At 46.5% G+C, this 16,601-nt stretch overlaps 1 protein-coding gene across 1 annotated transcript; it reads right to left on the bottom strand.

Moving 5' to 3' along the window:
- Nucleotides 1-587: 587 nt before the first annotated feature.
- Nucleotides 588-12,321, bottom strand: KCNMB4 (potassium calcium-activated channel subfamily M regulatory beta subunit 4). Its single transcript, XM_085221256.1, has 3 exons — nucleotides 11,855-12,321; nucleotides 6,245-6,372; nucleotides 588-1,170 (listed from the first exon to the last, which is right to left on the bottom strand). Exons 1-3 carry the CDS (start codon nucleotides 12,191-12,193, stop codon nucleotides 1,002-1,004), a joined length of 636 nt encoding a protein of 211 aa, XP_085077382.1. The 5' UTR covers nucleotides 12,194-12,321; the 3' UTR covers nucleotides 588-1,001.
- Between the last annotated feature and the right edge of the window lie 4,280 nt (nucleotides 12,322-16,601).

The raw sequence follows: 16,601 nt of genomic DNA, 5'->3' as shown, positions 1-16,601 counted from the left end.
AACCTGAAACCACATGCATGTGGGTGATGTTTCACGATCACAGAGAATGTGAGAGCGTGCTGAGGGAGTTCAGCAGCTCTGCTCATCCTGGCAGTCGTTTCATGCTCCTTTCTGCAGGGTGGGACGGTCCCTTTCAAGAGCAGGCATCCCAGAGCAGGCAGGGCCCAGGTGATGCTCCAGTAGTCCCTTGCAGCACGTTGGTTGGAGAAGCTCTGATAACAGTTAGGTACAACCACACCAAACACCACTGCAGCTCTTTAGAGCCTGGGAGCATCCTGGGACGACAGAGAGGGGACAAGAAAAGCTGTAGGGACCGAATACAGCTGAAGTAATTAGGTCAGATCCAGTACCTTTTCCAGCCTTATCCATTGCCTTTTCCAGTATTGTTTTTCAGATAAATATTTCTGGGAGGTTTTTACATTTCCTTGCACTGAGCAGGTGATGATGATGGATTTCATCTGGATAGACGTGAAAGCTTGAGTTTTAAAGTGAAAGTTTTCTACTCAGTGACAAATAACCAAGTAGGCACAGCAGTATCTTTGTCATAACTCTTTTTTTTTTTTTTTTTTAAAGAGAAAACAAAGATATAAAAACAAAACAGCCAAACTTTATTACTTTGGAAATACAGTCTATATCATAAAGGAAATGTTTTAAATATTTGATATTAAACAATAGCAAAGATCACTTTGCAGAGAATAAATGAGCCACGTCAGTGTTTTCAGAAACTGTCTCTCAACACCGCTATGAGCCGGGCAGCTGCCGGTGAGGGCGGACAGAGCACAGTGTGTTGGTGCAGATTGGAGCTTTTGGTAGCAGATAATTATTTACTGCCGCAGCAGAGGAAGCAGCTAGCTGGTGCTGGGCAGGGCGGACTCCCAAGATTAACCCTCTGGCAGGAGCAGCTCTGCCACCAGCCGGGACGCGCGGTGCCAAGCCTCACAGTGTGCTGAGCCTTCCCACGTGAGCGAGGTTCCCCGGCGGCCTCCATCCCCGCAGCCCCGCTACAAGTGCTTCTTCCTCTGGATGGCCTCTGCTCTGGCAGCCAGGCTGCGGGCGCAGGCGGTCAGCGCCACGATGAGGACGCCCACCAGGAAGGTGACCAGCGGCCAGAGGAAGCAGTGCAAGAGGACGGTCTCGTCGTGGGTGCGCTTCAGCATGACGTCGTCTGGCCTGCAAAGGGAAGGAGCGTGAACCCACCCGGCACCAATGGAATGCATCTGGTGTGGAAGCAATAAAGACATCTTACGTGCGTATTTCTAACTGAAACGGCCTCAGACACCGCAAGAGGAATTCCAGGTGCGATTACAGTTCCTCTCCCAGCTGTGAGCCCTGGCTGGGCTCCAGCCGAAGCAGTCCACGGCCTGAGCACCTGAGCACATCCCAAAGGGCCCTGTGGGGACTGGGCAGTGGTAGCTAAGATGGCCACGTGGTTGGCATATCCATCACCAAAGGGAGCAGAGTGAAGGACAGAGGAGGGAAGCAAGGAGGAGGTGCCTCCAGAGAATTCAATGGGAATTCAGCCAGGCCAAGTGTCTGACAGCTCAGTGCCCACCTGCTTCCCACGAGCGTGGTAGACGGTGTGGGCCCGTGCAGGCAGGTTCTCAGCCCTAGCTCTGCCTGCTTTCCCTGCAGCTTAACAGAGTTATTAAGCCAGTCTCATAGCATTTGCACTTTTTGGCTGCTTTCCCAGCTCCAGCCAGATACAGGCAGACTGCTGGAAAACCATCTGCAAAGGAAGGAAGCGAACTTTGTCCAGTTAGGAAAATACACACCATTGGTCCTAGCTTTGTCAGACCAGCAGTGGGCTCTCTTCTCCTGCCCCCAAGAACTAAGCATGGCCATGGGCAGGAACAGTCACTGGTACAGTGGCTGCAGCACCTCTCCCACAATAGCTCCATCACACCCAGAATGCAGCCCTGAGGAACCACTCCCAGCCAGGGGAAACACAGAGAACCCCCTCCTGCTGCACCAAGAAACTAAAGGAGATGCCTGCACACTGGCAGACGCCAGCATCTCTGTGTTACCAACAGTGATCATGAGCAGCTTGGCTACATAAAAGCTGACACTCAGCTACATAAAAATTGATCAAAAGAAATTCAGGTGCATTCAACAGCAGAGATGTGAAGTCTGTTCAGCTGAAATCCTCCAAACACATCATCAGGCACAAGTGGAGACTGAAATTTGAATAAAATAACACAGTGTGCACAGACTCACCATCTATGCCACCTTAATGGCAGCACCTAAACAAAAATCGTTTCCTGGGAGGCGTAGTACTGCTTACCTTCTGTTCATTGTATCATGACCTGTGATTAACAGAATGCTAATTGACCATAAATAGACAGCACTCAGTTCTCTCAGCTCTAAGCTTGCAAGAGACTGAATTTGAAGTTTGTGCTTTTAACAATATTAATATTAACATTAACATATTAACATAATAAACAAAGAGTTCAAAAACAAAAGGCACACCAATAAACTAGAAAATTGGATTCAATTAAAGAAAGAAAGTATGGCTGCGGAGAGCAAGATATCCTTTTAATTGAATCTTAAGAGATTCAGGAGAATATCTGATGTGACTGCAGTGATGGATTCCAACCCTCATTGCAGGTAAGGCTGCAGCTCTTTCCCTTTGGAAAACAGGTGTGAAATTAGTGGAGTTTCAGTATTTGCGCTGGTTTTAGTTGTATGTTATTATTAACAGTAGTTGCAGTAGCAGTCCTTGAGTCATACTTTATAGAAAATAGGAAACAATTCCCTGTTAACTGCTCACAGCATCTCTGCAGACAATGCACACTGCAAAGATGTGGTACTGCTCCTACAGTGGAAGACACTGCACAGCACCACCAACACAACCAAGAAAACCTACAGACATCTCAACCTTAACTCTGAAAGCATAACTTCCCCTTTTACTGCCCAGACAAGGAAGGCAGAAATCTGTATTCGTTGTAAAAAGGCAAAACAGCATTAATTTTTAGGAGGACTTCTTGCTCAGGGTCATAGCCTCTCTGCCTCTGAGCAGGGCTGCCTGGATGAATGCGCACTGAGTGAAGTTGATCTCCACCAGACCCCATGGAGCAATTACCATGCAGCATGCAAAGAACTGCTTGCAGAGGTTACCAGAAAGTCATGCAGGACCAAAAATCTACAGGCATGTAAATGCCTCCGTTATCATTTATTTACTACACTGTGGAATTTCTGTGACACAGCAGAAGCCACAGAAGTGGGGGTGTGGGATAAGGAAACTTTACATACATTTTTTGTATTCAATACGTCTGCCTGTATCTTTAAATATATGCTATCTGCACGCACTCACACTGCCCAAAAAGGTTCACATGCCTTCAGCTTCATTACAACAAGCACTCATTAGTGCTTCTTCCATTGCTGCAAGGCCTTGGCATGCCACAGGCAGGGGCAGTGCCTTCCTGGCCCCCTGGCCCGAGCACAGCTCCATGAATAACACAGTGGAAGAAAGGATAGGAAATAGCAACACTGTCTTCTAACTGCAGGGAATTAATTGAGAGAACTGTGTGTGTACCAAAGCAGAACAAGATTTCTATTCCACCCTATATGGATGAGCAGCCCTATGGTTGCAGCACCCGTGGCTTCTGCAGAGAATTATTCCCAGGTAAATAGCCTACAGGGTATGCTCAACACCATACAGGTGGTCAATACTCACTAGTCACTACTATTTGCTCTTCAAATTTGATGTGAATTTGTGTGCAGCACCATGCAACATTGAGAGGTATAAACTACACTGCAGAAAAGCAACCACAGTATGTTCTTGCTATAATGGATGAGCCTAGAGCTGAAGATAAATAACATCGTTTAAATTGACATATGTTCCTTTGCCTATCTCTGCATGGCATGAGATTGAGGGCCCTGAGCTGATGGAGATCTTTATTGTCTTTTTGTCATTGTGATTGGTATCGATTAGACCTATAACTTGAAGAAATTAATCACAGAATTGTCTACGTTGGAAAATACCATCAAGATCATAGAGTCTAACCATGGACGTAACCTCACAAGTCCCACCAGTAAACCACGCCCCTTAGCACTGTGTCCACATGTCTTTCTTCTCAAACTGATTGAAGTGTGCCCCACCAGCCTACAGGAGATGCCCAACAGTGAGTTCCACATGCAGTAACAATTCTGACAGCATAACCAAATTAAATTTTGTGAAGAGAAGATGATGCCAATTCATTTCTCTAGAATTTTATTCTACCCTTTCAAAAAGCTACTGATATTACAAGTACTACTCTATCTAGGGGTCCTATCACTATATTCTACATGTCTTAGGCAGACTGACAAGGAGAAGTTTACTGCAGCACACAAAATGCTGACAGAAGATTTGCACATTTCTTTCCTGAAGTGAACATATTTTTCCCTCTGTTTGTATGATTTTTCCTGCTTGGCAAGCTCTTTAATTATCATAGCTCCAAATGTATACCTTAGCAAGCACCCTTAGAGTCAGCAAAACGTAATTTTCAAAGCTTATTCCTATCTCCAGAAGAAAATTGATGGTGTACACATTTCAACCTAGACTATCTTCAAGTATCTCTGGCAGCGAGCCTTTCTTCTGCTGCATATAAATTGCTGTACAATCAAAAAAAAGTAGCACTTCAAGGCAGCCATAACATTTGGCAATAACATTTAACAATACAGGACTCAGCAAATATAAGGAAAAAACCTTGCCCAAGTGCTGCACAATTGGCATAGAACAAATGGCAGACCTTAGGCAGCACACAGTCTCTGATAACTTTGCCTCAGTCTCACCTGCAGATGTGACATGAGAATCAGCTCACCCACCCCAGAACACCACCTGGGTGTCTGCACCTGGGCATATCGCCCTGAGCTCCCTACAGGAGAGAGACAAACACCTCTGGGCAGCCAGCATATGTCAGGCATTTATTTTGAATGAGACTTAAAGATCCTATTTCTCTCCACTGTCACTAATGGCTAACTTTCAAAGCATCTCACCCACTGTCTCAGATGAATCCCATTCACGATGTCGCCTGCAGAAGATCTAAGCATCCCCTGCCTGGTCAGCAGCCTTTTGGCCCATCCTGTGGACCAAGGCTGCCCCTAGCAAGGGCCAGACCAGGTGCGATACCACTGCACAGGGTGTCCTGAGTCACTAGTCCCTAGAACACACCCCAACTTACAAGCTCTAGACAGTGTTTAGTCCCTACCATAAGAAACAACCAGATTTTGCTACAAGGCACAGGTGGTTCCCCCAAGCAAAAAGCTGGCTGGAGACAACAGACTGTTCTCCTGGGCATGCCAACTAGGCCTACATTCTCAGCAGGGAGGGGATGACAGCCATAGCCAGAGTAGGAGGAACCTGAAGGCCTGAGGTGTCCAGCAGATTGTCCAGAGGAGTCAGGCCTCTCTGCGTCTGCCAGCTTGCTTCAGTTCTCCATGCCAGATCCCTCTGGAACTGGAAACTAAGCCCCACAAAACCTTGGCTGACCTGGAGACCTTAAGTATTTTCTTTCCACTTCCTCATCTATATGGACCTGTCATCCCCTTCATTGCTGTTCTGTCAGATTCCTCCAAGTATGCCTGCACACTGTGAGTACAGTCAGTTCCAGCCCCCACAGCACTGTCACATCACAGCCCTCACATCACCATCAGAACAAGGCGAGCAAGAGTGCTCCCCCCTCTTCCTGTTAACTGAAGGAAGGAGACTGGATGTGACCCTGTGTTCATGCAAGTCACACCAGCACCAGGAGTAAAAGGAAGAATAAAATAGAAGCGGTGATACTTTGAGTTACAACTTTCTACTTTCCAAGCATGTGTGAAAACTGACAGTTCTGTGAATATTTATTGAATGTATCTGACCTATTAATCCACTGTGAACACAGTTCCTGAGTGAGTTTGCACTATTTACTGGTCTTTTTCTTCCAGCCCCTCATGAACACAAGAAGGTTTCTCTCTCCTTGAGGTAAAGAACTAAATACCCAAATCAGCAATTTGCCATCAAGGCACTAAAAAAAGATGCTTTTTGCCACAGTACTGCATGATTTAAAGGGAACTTTCCTTAGAGTTTTGTATTTTTATCTCAAGTGGTAAAAATGCTTTTCCATTCCCACGTAGCTTTTCACCAATAGAGCTGTCTTACACAAAATTCTTTGCATTAAGCCTCATCACTACTTGTATGTACATACATATTATGCAGAAAGAACCAAGAGACAGTTGCTAAACACATATATAAGCACTTCCATCTATGCTAATGTACATTACTTACCTCAAGTGCTGGTTAAAATAGCAGGTAAATGGTTGTGAACCCACTTTCTCTTTCCAGTATTTCTGCTTGTATGTGACATTCTCAGAGTTCTCCTGATCATCTCTGGCACAGGGAGGGATGTAGGAACACTGTCAACACACACAGCAAAACAGAGTTACTTCTGTGCTTGAGAACACCAGGCATCACTTTCTCCACATTTTTCTCTTAATGCCAACACTATTGAAATGGGCAAAGAAAAAATAGTACAAGCTCCAAAGAAAGAAAACCAATAAGTAAGCTGAAGTTCACTTGACTTGCTAGTTACACCCTGCAGGTATTGGAAAAGAATTCAGAAACATTCAGAAACAATATCAAAGATTTATCTCAGAATCACCAAGGTTGGAAAAGACCTTTAAGATCATCCAGTCCAACCATCCACCTATGACCAATAGTACTCACTAAACCATGTCCTTCAACACAAAAATCAAACGTTCCTTGAATTTACCATGTTATGTTCTGTTACCAAACCAACTTGCCATGTAACACCTACGGGTATTTGGTTTGTTTTGTTGCTGTGATGAACGTGGAAACAATCAAAATATTCCAGCAAATTCCAGATGATGAGATATCTGGTATCTAGCTGATATTCTCTGGCACAAAAACCTTTTAATGCTACTTTTACAAAATGAGCAAAAAGCAGCACAGAAAGTTCAAAGGCTCACCTGAGCAGAGCAGTTCAGTGTTTTCTTCTACCACAGAGAAGTCAGCCATCGAGATTCTGGCTCCTGGCTTTGGGTATCTGCTTCAAAGCCCCAGGAGATCAAGGGCAGTCTCTCCCCAGCCACAGCTCTCTTGAGACTGGGCTTTCAGAGATTCAGCCCTGGGTCACTCCCAACACTCATACATTGTTTCCAAGTATTGTTTTTCACAAAATCACAGGATGGCTGAGGTTGGCAGGGCCCTCTGGAGGCCATCTGATCCAACCTTCCTGCTCAAGCAGGGTTGCCTAGAGCAGACTGATCAGGACCATGTGCCTTTGGCACACCACTCTTCCCTTCCAGCCACAGGGAATTCAACAAGAAAATACAAACTGAATCCAACAGTGGCAGTATTGGAATATCAGTGTCCAGGCAAAATTCCTATAATTACCAGTCATCCAGACAAGAGATCATTACAGGAGACGTTGAAACAACCTGAGTAACACAGCTGAACTTATCCCCAGATAACATAAGGCATGGGCAGTAAGACCACCTTTGCTGGTAAAACTTTTCCTGGATCCTTCAAAGACCTTCCATGTCCCCCAGATAACTTGTGAATCTTTCACAAGCTCCACAATCTGGTGAAATATTCTTTATCCCCATCCTGAATTTTATACTTAGGAACAACTACAGAGATCTCTTCCAAGAGAAGTCTATCAGAATGGACAAGCAGCTAACTGTTACAGTCTCTGAGGGCAGACTCATCACAGAGGACTTTTCTGTTGCTTATGGGTTGTTTTTTTGTTTTGTGTGTGTGTGTTTTGTTGTTGTTGTTGTTGTTGTTGTTTTTTTACAGTAGTTCCCATCCTTTTATCTTGATCTGAAAACACACTAGGTTTGTTTCTGTCTCTTCTCTCTGTATCTTCATGGGAAAAAAAAACACAAAGGAAACACATGGAAACTTGTCATAAATCACTGGGACTTCATTGGTTGAATCTCTTGAGAAACGACTATCTCACAGAAAGGATTGGCCCCTACCTGAGGAAGAATTGTCATCATATGAATCCTATGGGTCCTCCTGAAATATCTACTCAACCCAGTAAAGGCCCTGAGCAGTGGGCAACAGCTTAGGTCCAACCCCAAACTGTATTTATCACCTGCTGCACAGACACTGGAGCTTGTTTTCTTCCCCAGTATGCCATCAATAGTTCTCACTAACCTAGTGTTCATTTTGGCTCCTTCTGACCTATGTAGGTGGTGAAGCTTTCTTCTTTCAGCCTCCCAAGCACATTTCTTGGGCACTTTACTTGACCAGGTGCATCACTCTCCAAAGCACTGTTCACAGAGGATAGAAGGGAAGAATAATCTGGCAACTTCCACTGCCATGGTAGGTGAACCTGGGATGACCTCCAGCTTTGGCAACAGGCAGTTTCTGAAAGGTTAATTCCGCAGTCCTCCCCCACAATACACAGTGTGAAATCCTACCATCAAAATGTAACTAAATGCCAAGTGTCTGAAAGCAGGCTAGGATGCCTTGCACTTAATTGCAGCCCAAGAAGCAACATCCATTTTCAGTACAAGGGTCCCACCCTATAATACTTTGATGTTTTTTTCTTAAATCAGTTACAAAGAAGTTGGAGAACAGCACTCAAGATTAGACATTCAGAATAAACCTAATGATGTAGAGAGCTTTTCATAGGATCTATCAGTACATGGTGCACCTCCTACACTATATCACATCAACAATAACATCATTATGCAATTTAAATGCAGTCTCAATTACGCAGCTCAAAATCAGTACTAAGCTAATAATATTCACTCTTCAGTCAAAACTGCTGTTTGGATAGATGACTCAGGATTCAATTCAATAAAAGTGTCAGAGAGCAGATAATACAACTTCACACCACGGTTTTAGTAAGCTTTGTGTCTAGTGTGTTTGCTATGTGATGCTCCCCCACCAGTGTCTCTGCAGATACCTGAGAAGACTCCTAGCTGTTTTGAATGCTTTGCTGGAGCATATCACGGAGGAGAAGCAGAGACATGAGCCCTGGTTTAGCTTCCAGCTTGCATTTCATACTTTCAAAGATCAGTTCTTGCCTAATTCAGTAATATTTTTATAAAAAGAAGTCAGACCTGGTTAAGCCCTGAGGAGAGTTGTCTCAAGCCTAGAAGACATCTCCTGCATGAGGAGGCCAAGCAAATCTCAAGCACAAACAGATGCTAGAGCCCAAAGCAGAAGCAAGTCAAAGACTGACAGCAAAAGAAAGAGCAAACCTCTGGTCTCAGACTCTAAGAGCCTCATCAAGGACTGCCTTCCTGGCAAATGGCAAACTGCAGCATGTCCTGTTTGCTGAGGATGGCAGACAGCCTGGCATCGCAGTTTGGAAAGCGTGTGGTGAAACGGATTCAGGTTGAGGACAACAGCAAGTGGGTGGCAGAGGGACCCGTCCTGCCTCCACCATGGGATCACATGCCAGGCAAAGTCCCTACTCCCATCCAGTGTCCCCAGTGGGAGCTGTGCCAACAACATGCCCCTCATCTACCCCAGCTCCCTGAACCAGCTGGTGGGGCCAATGACTCAAGACCATTGGAGCATCCCTGGAGGAATCCCAACCCCATCACCAAACTGCTGTACTGGCATGAAGCAGACATCATGGCCTCCCAGTTCCACCTCTCTGTCTTAAAAGTTAGATAATAACTACTCCCTTTTTAGCTTTGCTTGTATAAGTATGCTCTTGGTATCACTGGAAAAGTACAACACACCTCTCAAACTAACAGTTTCTGATTCCTGATGAGTTTCTCCAAACTTGTTGTGCAAGCATTCCCTTACATTTCTGGGGTGTCTTCATGGCCTGAGAATAAGGAAGGGCTGCTCTGACCGTCTTTGCTGGCAAAGAGCAGAGGTGCATATGCGCTGAAAATTACATCCCCAGGCTCTGGGCCTGTCCCGCATCCTCTCAGCAGCATTAAGCAGCATAATCTTCCAGAATAGTGCTTGACTGTAAGGAGAAGTCTGAAAGCAGGACAGCAGATCCGACATCATACTGCCTAGCTAAACCCACAGCCCAGCCCTTCGCTGCTGTGCGTGCTGGCACACCCTCCATGGAAGACATCTCACTCTATGGCCAGGATGTCAGCGACAAACTGACTTCTCAGTTAATCCCCCTTAAGCCTTATCTCGGAGATGATTATTGCTATCAACGCAGCTGAAGAAAGGCTACCGACGCTCTGCTGAGATTTCTTCCTGAGACAAAAAAAAAAAAAAAAAAAAAAAAAAAGGAAATCCACAAATCTCTCAAAGCAAAATGTAATCGCGTGCAGTGCTTCATATATACATTTCTGGATTAACTCTGACCCAGCTACATAATCTTTTAAGAGCCAAAATGAATTCTGGGCCATAGAGTGATGCGATCATCCCAGGAAGCAGGAGAAAAAAAAGTGTTTTCCTACAGCTGGAGCTCACCAAGACAGACAGATGCATTTATACACCAGCCCACTCTACCACAGAAAGTAGTTTTCATCTGAAGGATGAGGGATGTTTCTGGTGGAGACCAACTAGTGGCCAACTCAGTACGGTTCCGTGTTACAACAAAAAATATGCATTTGTCACACTACTGCTTTAACAACAACAGAAGAGCCACTCCATGAGGAGAAGCAGCCAAATGGAATGGAGAACACCGAGACCCTCCAAAAGAGAACTGTCCATGCTTTTTTTCCCCTCCTATCTGGGAGCTGATCAGCATGCTGTGTGCTTCATTCCATTAACATGTATGGGTGTGCTACAGGAGGAGGGCAGGCAGGAAGGGTTAAAGGGCTCCACAGGTGCTTGTTCATAAATCCATACTGGGCCCTAATCAGGAAACGTAGCGGATTCCCAGCCTGTTGCTACGCCCAATCTATTTTAGCACCAAATCCTGAAAGCTCTCAAAGAGGGCAATAGTTTAGGACACAAATAAAAAGAAGCTTGTAAGCACTCAGCCAGACAGGCTTGAATCCAGGAGAACGAAACCAAAGTATGGAACACCTCCTTTATCTCCTTTAAGAAGATAATTTTCCTAATGGGACCTAAACCACTTTCATTCTCATTGTGTACTGGTATTGCATGGGTAAGGAAAAATAGTTGGGCAGTATTTCTTTCTACATTCTTTTCCACTCAGTTAAACTCAGTTACAGCCAAAGAACACAATCATATCAAAACTACATCCTTCCTACTCGGTCTCGGCTGATCAGCCGGGTTCAGCCATCAGCCGGCAATACCACAGGTGTGCAGCCCAAACCCAGAGAGGCCGAACGGGGTTCCGAGTTCCAGTCAGGCTTCCAGAAGGGCGGGAGAAGGCGGGATCGTGGAGTCAACGGGCAGCAGCACCTCGGGAAGGGAGAAGTTTGCAGAGCTCCCACATCGCCCCAGCCCCGCAGCCTCACCGCGGCCGAGTGGTGCCAACCACTCAACCCAAACTCCGTCAGATTTACCGTCCCGCTTCCCGCTCCGCTGACTTTTCACCCACACCTGCTACGTGCCCGCAAAGCCACCGAGGGCCAAAAAGCGACGCCCGGTGCCCGGCCGCGCAGCCCGACGGACGGAGCCGCACCGCTGCGGCAGCCTCGGGACGCGGGCCGGCTGCCAGCGCTGAGCCCAGCCCGGCGGGGCTCCACAACCCGATCGCGGGCTCCTCTGGGACGCGGAGTGGGAAACGCGGGCTCTTCTGGAAACTACTTAACCTCACCTCCTCCTCGCTCGGCATTAAAAGGCAAAACGAGCGTCCGCCCCAAAAGAAGGAACAACGCTGTCCCGGAGGCTGCAACTTTTCCACCGGTTTCCACGGGCTGGTGCAGAAGTTTAGCGGCACCGAGGAAACTTCCACTTCGGCACAACCCTTCGCCGCCCGCAGCCTCCCGGTCCCCACCCGCCAAGCGCGGCCCGCCCCGCGCTCACCTTGGGGTTGGTGCGGAGCTGCCGCTCGTCCTCGTGCAGCAGCGCGGGCGCGGAGGAGCGGGAGGTGCGCACCAGCACCTGCAGGCAGGGGTAGCGGGCGGTGCCCCGGCAGGCGGCCCCGCACGAGAAGGTGCAGGCGAAGCGCTCGCCCAGCTGCCGCACCGCCAGCACCGTGCAGTTGGCGGCGCCGCCGCCGCCCCGCTCCTGCAGCGCGGGGCGCAGCCAGCAGCAGCCCAACCCCAGCAGCGAGAGCAGCCCGGCGGCGATGAGCAGGAAGCCCAGCCGCATGCTCTTGTCCTCCGCCTCCGTGTACTCGTAAGCCGCCCGGCCCCGCGCCATCGCCCGCCTGCCGCTCGCCGACGGGCAGCCGCTGCCATCGGCCGCGGCTCGGCGCACCTCGCCCGCTCCGCTCTCGGCCGCTCCCCCTTCCCCGCCTCCTTCGGGGCCGGGGGGCGGGCGGGTAAATAAATAAATAAGCGGGTCGCGGATAAGAAGTAGAAGTGCAGTCGGGAGCGAGGGGGCGGCAAAGGAAGAAGGGACGTAAATTAAAAATGAAATAAAAATAATAAGAGTGCGAATTGAATAGTATGTGAATAGGATAAGAAAAGAAGAAGAGGAAAAGAAGATATGACAAAAGAGAAAACAAGTGAAAGGAAAAGAGGGAAGAAAGATGAACAGCAGAAAGAGAAGAACGGGAAAAAAGAAAGAGGAAAGGAAAAAAGGGAAAAAAGGGAAAAAAGAGGAAAGAGAAAAAAAGGGAAACAAGAGGCATAAGGAAAAGAAAGGGAAAAAAAAGAGGAGAAAAAGGAAGAATGAAGAAAAGAAGGAATAAAGAAATGGGGGAAAAAGTAGGAATAAATTTAAAGGAAAGAGAAAAAATGAAAAAGAAAAGAGGAAAAAAAAGAAAATGAAAAAATGGAAAGAAAAGAGGAGAGAAAAAAAGGAGAAAAAGGAAAGAAGAAAGGGAAAAAAAGAAAAGAGGGAAAGAAAGGAAAAAGGGAAAGAAAAAGAAGGGGGAAGAAAGAAAAGAAAGAAAAAGGAAAAAGAAACCAATAAATGGAGGAAAGAGGAGAGAGAGGCAATAAAGAGAAGAAAAAAAATAAATCAAATTGGTTTTAAATGAATGGCAAAAGAAAAATTAAAAGTTAAAGATATATGTATATAAAAACAAAATAAACCAACCAAAATAAATCCCATTAGTATCAATTGGGAAAAAAAAATGTATTAAACAAAATGAGAAGATATCAATCCAGCTGACCTAATTCAGGTCTGTCCGGGGGCAGAAGGGACAGCTTGCCGTGGGATTATCTGCCTCGGGGAGATTTGCTGCAGGGAGGCTGCCCCCGATTAGTGCCGTGCAATGTGCAAGGTGTGATGTCTGGAGGGGGGCAGGCCCTTGTTTTCCTCTAAGGCCATGTCTGAGACCCCAGTGCAGCACCAGAACAGCCTCAGACTGGTTGTTATCTGCAGACCACAGGCCAGCCAGATGGTGGCCGCGAGGCAGGAATTGCTTTTAGCAGGAAGGTGTCAGCCTTTAAAAGGTATCCCTCAGACCTGCCCTGTTCAGATCCAAGGAAACACACCTCTGTCGCAAATAAATTTGGTCGTTACCCAGCATTACTTGCTGTGGCAGCTACCACAGTGCCAAAGTACAATAAGCAGCTCTCACATTTTTATTCTGCAGTCTTCATCACAGAACAAAGTGTGACAACTGCTGATGATGATACAGCAGACGAGAAGGTACAGAAACAATGGAAAAATAAATATGGGAAATAACGCTTTCTTCTGGCCACATTTTTCAATCACTTTCCCACCGCAGAGTGGTGACGCCAAACTTTTAAAAAATAAAGTTGATCCATAAGTTCTCCAAATGGAATATTGAGCTGCGGTTGGCAGGAGGGCCATTAGGCACGGCGCTGTGACATGAATGCAAATGGATGCCAGCGCTGTCCCCGACTGCACTGTGTGCTGCCGCTGGGCCTCGGGATGGTGCCCCACTGCAGCCAGCACTCCAGGTTTCTCTGGAACAGCGTGCTGACTCCAAGCTTTCTGCATACAGCCTTCCTATTGCAGAAGGGACATTTTTAGTCAGGTAGATACATTACCTGCCATAGAATCCATGCTCCTGACAGAGAGCTCCAGCCATGGTTCCCAACTACCCCCACCTTTTGCTGGGCAACCTGGCTCACCCCAGGCCATGACACGCAGGCTCTGCGACTTTGTGAGTTGGTTTGTTCTCGCCTAGGCCCTGCTCATGAAGTGCTGTCAGCCAAAAACAGGCGAACAGCTCCGTGGGCAACACCACAACCTTGAGAGCTGGCCTTCCTTCATTCACCAAACCCTGTGCTGAAACCCGAGCAGATGGTGGGGCCGTATTTTGCCTGGAATTGGAGGCTAATGTTTACCAGATAACCACATGTGTTGTTTTAAGTTCTGCACAATTATTTTTGTTAGTACTAAGCCAGTACTACAAGCCTGCTCTGGTCAATCGGATGAGAAATGATTGCTAAATGCCCAAATTGCAGGAGAGTGAAGCTGGATACCAAGGCCTGGCTGTCACTGCAGGAGGCCACAGCCAGGCACGCCACCACTGGGAACACAATCTGGGCAGAGAAGCCTGGGCCTGGAAAGTCAGCATGGGAGGTTAGAATCTGTGCAATGGAACCCAACTGTCCTACTCATGCCCTGGGGTCCCTTCCCACTGATGACATACCTGAGGACAGTCTGTGGTACAGAAGGGATGCCGCCATCTGGGCGGTTTTTGGGACTGGGCAGAGCTCTGCAGGCCTCCCTTGGAGCAGTCTGCCTGAATGGCACAAGCGATGGGACAGGCTGGCTCTCCACAGCCATAATGTACTGAGAAGGGACGGACTGGAATGAGCCTTGCGAGGCCTCACGCATTTCCTTGCAAAAGCCTGTGATGGCCACGAGGGAACTCTTGCACAGTCTCAGCAGCTCAGCAGTAGCAAACAGCCTTTTTGAATAACGTATGTATATACATATATATATATGCACATATACAATAAAAAAAAAAAACCTTTTTGAAACCAGTGCTGTAACACCCACCAGGAAGTAAACTGGGCTTCAAAGGGCGGAAAGTGACAGCTGGCTGCTAGAAACACAAACCGGGGCAGGGAAAATAAACCACCAAAACAGAAGAAATCCTTTGCCCAAAAACAGAGCTGTAGAGAAAAACTGAGAGGGTTCCAAAACATTCTCCAAGGTCTGCATGAGAAAAAGCAGCTCCAGGACGCTTCCCCTTGCTCCTGATCAGGAATGTCTGACAGGCAATATAGGGTGGTGCAGACAATAGTGAAAATCAGCCAGTCTGCTGCCGTGCTGCAGTGTGGTGCAGGGCCACATTTGTTAAACCAGAGGTTGCTGAGAGAAGTCTTTTTGCAGGAAGCTATGACATCCACCTACATGCAATACTGCTGTGTTAATACTAACATGGCAGCATGAGCTGCAAAAGATAAATCCACATCTCAGAAAGCAAGATCCAAGAATACTGATTAGCGCTGCTAATTCTGCACTGTCTTGAATCAGTATTGTCCAAAACTATCATTCAGTGTGTTTTAACATTACTTTCAACTGAAATAGTGAACTGGTTTTAAGTGGTAAGTTACTGAGGTAATTCAAACCACAGTTTCAAAATTACTTGTCTAGCTGCGTTTCCTCTGGCCTTTTAAATATACTAGAAGATCTCAGATTTGCAGAAATGAGAGCACACGTTTACTAAAGGAGATGGGGAGAAATGGAAACAGCTACAGTGTTTTAATTCTGGAGCTACACAAAAACAAAAACATCAGCTGTCAATCCAGCTTAGGTGCTCAGCCTGATCTGCATCCTTCACCAAAATTCAGATTCTACTGGTGTAACTTTTAGGCAGCAGTAAGCTCAGAGAAACATGGAACATGGAAAGTAAGCATATTAAGAAATCTTGTGTTAACAGAAGCAGCTGTTATAATTAGTAACTTACAGCACTGTGCAACTGCCTCACACTTCAGATCCCAACTGTGCACTTGGAAGCTCTTATGAGTGTGGCAGAGAAACAAAGTTATCTTCCTTTGCTCCACTCAACATCCAGCCTTTCAATCAAATTATGGGGAATTAACTTTAAATATATGGGTTTTTTTTCAGTGTTCCTTTTAAGTGATAAACATCTTTAAAGCATTGCCATTCAGAAGCCAAATACCTTCTCCAAGAGCTATTGCCACCTATACAGCAGACAGGATTGAGTAGAGTATCACACAGTCCTCCCTGCCTTCCAGCACTCCTCAGGTCAGATCAAAGATGGGTTCTGGTCTCTTATGAATTGTGGAAAGAGCCTCCCATCACACTGCAAGCATTCCCCAAGACAATTTCACATCTGACCACAATACACAAGTGTTGTATCTTACTTTGTGTAGACTCTTTTTTTTTTCATGGAATCTAAAATGGAACGGTACAAACAACACTGTTTTGGGACAGAGGGGATTTCAAACATGGCTCACAGCAGAACGATACAACCCTGTGTTCTTGTACACACACAAGCCATGCCTGTGAAGCAATGGTGTGGTCAGCAGTGAATGCCAGCACACTTCCAGCTAATACTAATTAATGGAGCCACAGTCACGTGCAAAATAGCTAAAGACATGTGAGCATCTACAGGATTCCCTGGATTATTTGTGGATTCAATTAGACTAATCAAGCACCTGAAGGTACTTAAGCGCATGTGGCACAAGATACTAAAGCAGAGATTAAACCC

This window comes from Meleagris gallopavo, chromosome 1 (genome assembly GCF_905368555.1).
Source record: "Meleagris gallopavo chromosome 1, MGAL_WU_HG_1.1, whole genome shotgun sequence".
Lineage (NCBI taxonomy): Eukaryota > Metazoa > Chordata > Aves > Galliformes > Phasianidae > Meleagris > Meleagris gallopavo.
Note: the sequence above shows the minus strand (reverse complement) of the source record. Positions and strands in the feature narration are given on the sequence as shown.